The 2,211-nt window shown below is 56.1% G+C and overlaps 1 protein-coding gene across 1 annotated transcript in view; it reads left to right on the forward strand.

Moving 5' to 3' along the window:
* HOMER3 (homer scaffolding protein 3) overlaps positions 1 to 2,211 on the forward strand; it is a 15,098-nt gene that overhangs the window by 6,709 nt on the left and 6,178 nt on the right. Inside the window, exons 4-5 of the mRNA XM_017838179.1 lie at positions 1,031 to 1,152; positions 1,967 to 2,123. Of these exons, the coding sequence (XP_017693668.1) occupies positions 1,031 to 1,152; positions 1,967 to 2,123 (279 nt within the window). The remainder of the gene's footprint in view (positions 1 to 1,030; positions 1,153 to 1,966; positions 2,124 to 2,211) is intronic.

Raw genomic sequence — 2,211 nt, forward strand, 5'->3', positions numbered from 1 at the left:
TTTTTTTTTTTTTTTCCCAGGGCTGGGGAATTCCCAGAATAGCAGCTTTTCTTCTGTCCTTTGGTACCTTTTAGGCCAATCCCCATCCCATTTAGCACCCCCATCACAGGGTACATTGCTGTGGGTAATTTAAGAGACACGACAGTTTTGGTTGGCACAAAACACCAGAATAAGAAACCTCTGCCCCTTCCGTGCCTCAGTTCCTGGTGTGTGCAGGAATAGGGAGCACAGGGAAGGACAGACTTTGGTGCAGAGGTTGTTCCTTCTCCCCCACCTTTGGAAAATGGGTGCCAGAGTCACCTGAGCTGAGTTTCTCTCCCTGGGAACCACCATCCCAGTGGGGCCTGAATTCCAGGAGCAGGAGCTGGGCTTGGCACTCAACCCAGTCAGGGGCTGGGGGCTGAACTGGCAGGTCTGTGTTGGGAGTTTAAGCCTTTCCCCTGCTCTGAGAAACAGCAAGAAAAGCCTCTTAAGAATTCAGCCAAGCCCTGGAAAGGGCAGTTTGAGCAGCTGAGAGCTGGGCAGGGCTGTGGGACTCGGGTGAGGGGCTGTGGCACTGCTGGCATTTCTCAGCTGAGGGCCAGAGAATTCCAGACATCAGGGCAGGAGGGAGGAATAGCTGGGAGTCCACCTGCACTGGGATCTGGTGTGTGCAAGCTCTGACCCCCCCTGCACTGGGATCACTGCCCCAGCAGGGTGTGGAGACAGGGATGGGGAGGATGTGGCAGCTGCTGGAAGAGCACAGCACCAACCAAGAGAGAGCCCTGTGCCCACAGAGCTTCCAAAATCATTCCTGCTCTGTGGCTGGGGCTGCTGGGCCACACCTGAGGGGCTTTGCCCCCCCCTTGTGCAGACAAACACAGCTCTCCCTGAGTTAGGGCAGAGCCAGGTTTGTCCCAGCAGGGCAGGGACTGAGAACTCGCCCTGTGGAAAGCTCTTGTAAGAATAAGAGAAGACTCAGGCTGGGAATAAGTTTGCAGAGCCCTTGTGTGGCCACGTGGCCATAACCACCCCCTTCTTCATCCCCCAGGTGCTTCCCAGCCCCATCATCAGCTCCAACGGGCCAGGAGAGGACAAACTGTTCCGGAGCCAAAGTGCTGACGTGGAGATCACGACGGAGAAGGAGCGGCTGAAGAAGATGCTCTCGGAAGGGTGAGGCTGCCCCAGGAGCTCCCTGCTCCTGACCCCTGAGCTGCCCATTCCAGCAGGATCTGGTGCCTTTCTCTGTCACCCCGAGCACTTGTGACCCCACACTCCTGCTGAGCAATGCCCTGATCCGATGCCCTTTCCTGGCAGGAAGTTATTCCAGCTTGGAATAATGCGCTGCTCAGGCAGCGTGGGAAGGAGGAGGCTCCCTGACTTGGTGCCAGTTATCTACAGATCAGTAGTTTGTGATACCAGAAGATGTTCACACTTCTCCAGCTGGCCCAGGGCTACATTTGTGTTAACTCCCCTGATGATTCCAGCAAAGTCCCTGCTGCTTCCTCTCTTTGTCTGTTCAAAAGGCTTTGGGCTGGATTCTGCCCGTGGCTCCTGTCAAGCTCCCAGCTGAACACTTAAAGAGTATTTTTAAATCAAAAGCAAGTCTCCTTTGCTGCCTTCTCCCCGAGTCTGGGCTGGTAGGGCTTTATTCAAAGCAAAAACTTCAGATCCAATAAGGATTTTTAAAGTGGATTCACAATCTCACACTGCAAAGCCCCTTTTGTGGCACCTGCATCTCCCCCACCCCGTTAATCTCGCAGTGTGGTCTCTGCAGTTTCAAAGTCAAATATCACCCAGGGACAAAGGGAAGAGGGGCAGGTTCAGGGCTGGAAGGAGAGCTTAAATTCGGGAAGTGATGTGAGGGCTGAGTGGGAACCTGTGGAGCCTCTGAGCACTTCCAGGAGCATCCTTTGGGCACGGGGGGGTGTGTGTGTGAAGGAGCCTCCCCTGCTGTCCTGGGCTCACCCCCTGCTCTCTCCCGCAGCTCTGTGAGTGAGGTGCAGTGGGAGGCCGAGTTCTTCAGCCTCCAGGACAACAACAACAAGCTGGTGGCTGCTCTGCACGAGGCCAACGCCAACGTGGACCAGTGGAAGAAGCAGCTCACGGCGTACCAGGAGGAGACGGAGACGCTGCGGCAGCGGGTGAGCCCAGGGAGCTCCATCCCATCCCACCCCATCCCATCCCATCCCAGCCCATCCCATCCCATCCCATCCCATCCCATCCCACCCC

Source organism: Lepidothrix coronata, unplaced genomic scaffold (assembly GCF_001604755.1).
Source record: "Lepidothrix coronata isolate B3197 unplaced genomic scaffold, Lepidothrix_coronata-1.0 Scaffold327, whole genome shotgun sequence".
Taxonomy (NCBI): Eukaryota; Metazoa; Chordata; class Aves; order Passeriformes; family Pipridae; genus Lepidothrix; species Lepidothrix coronata.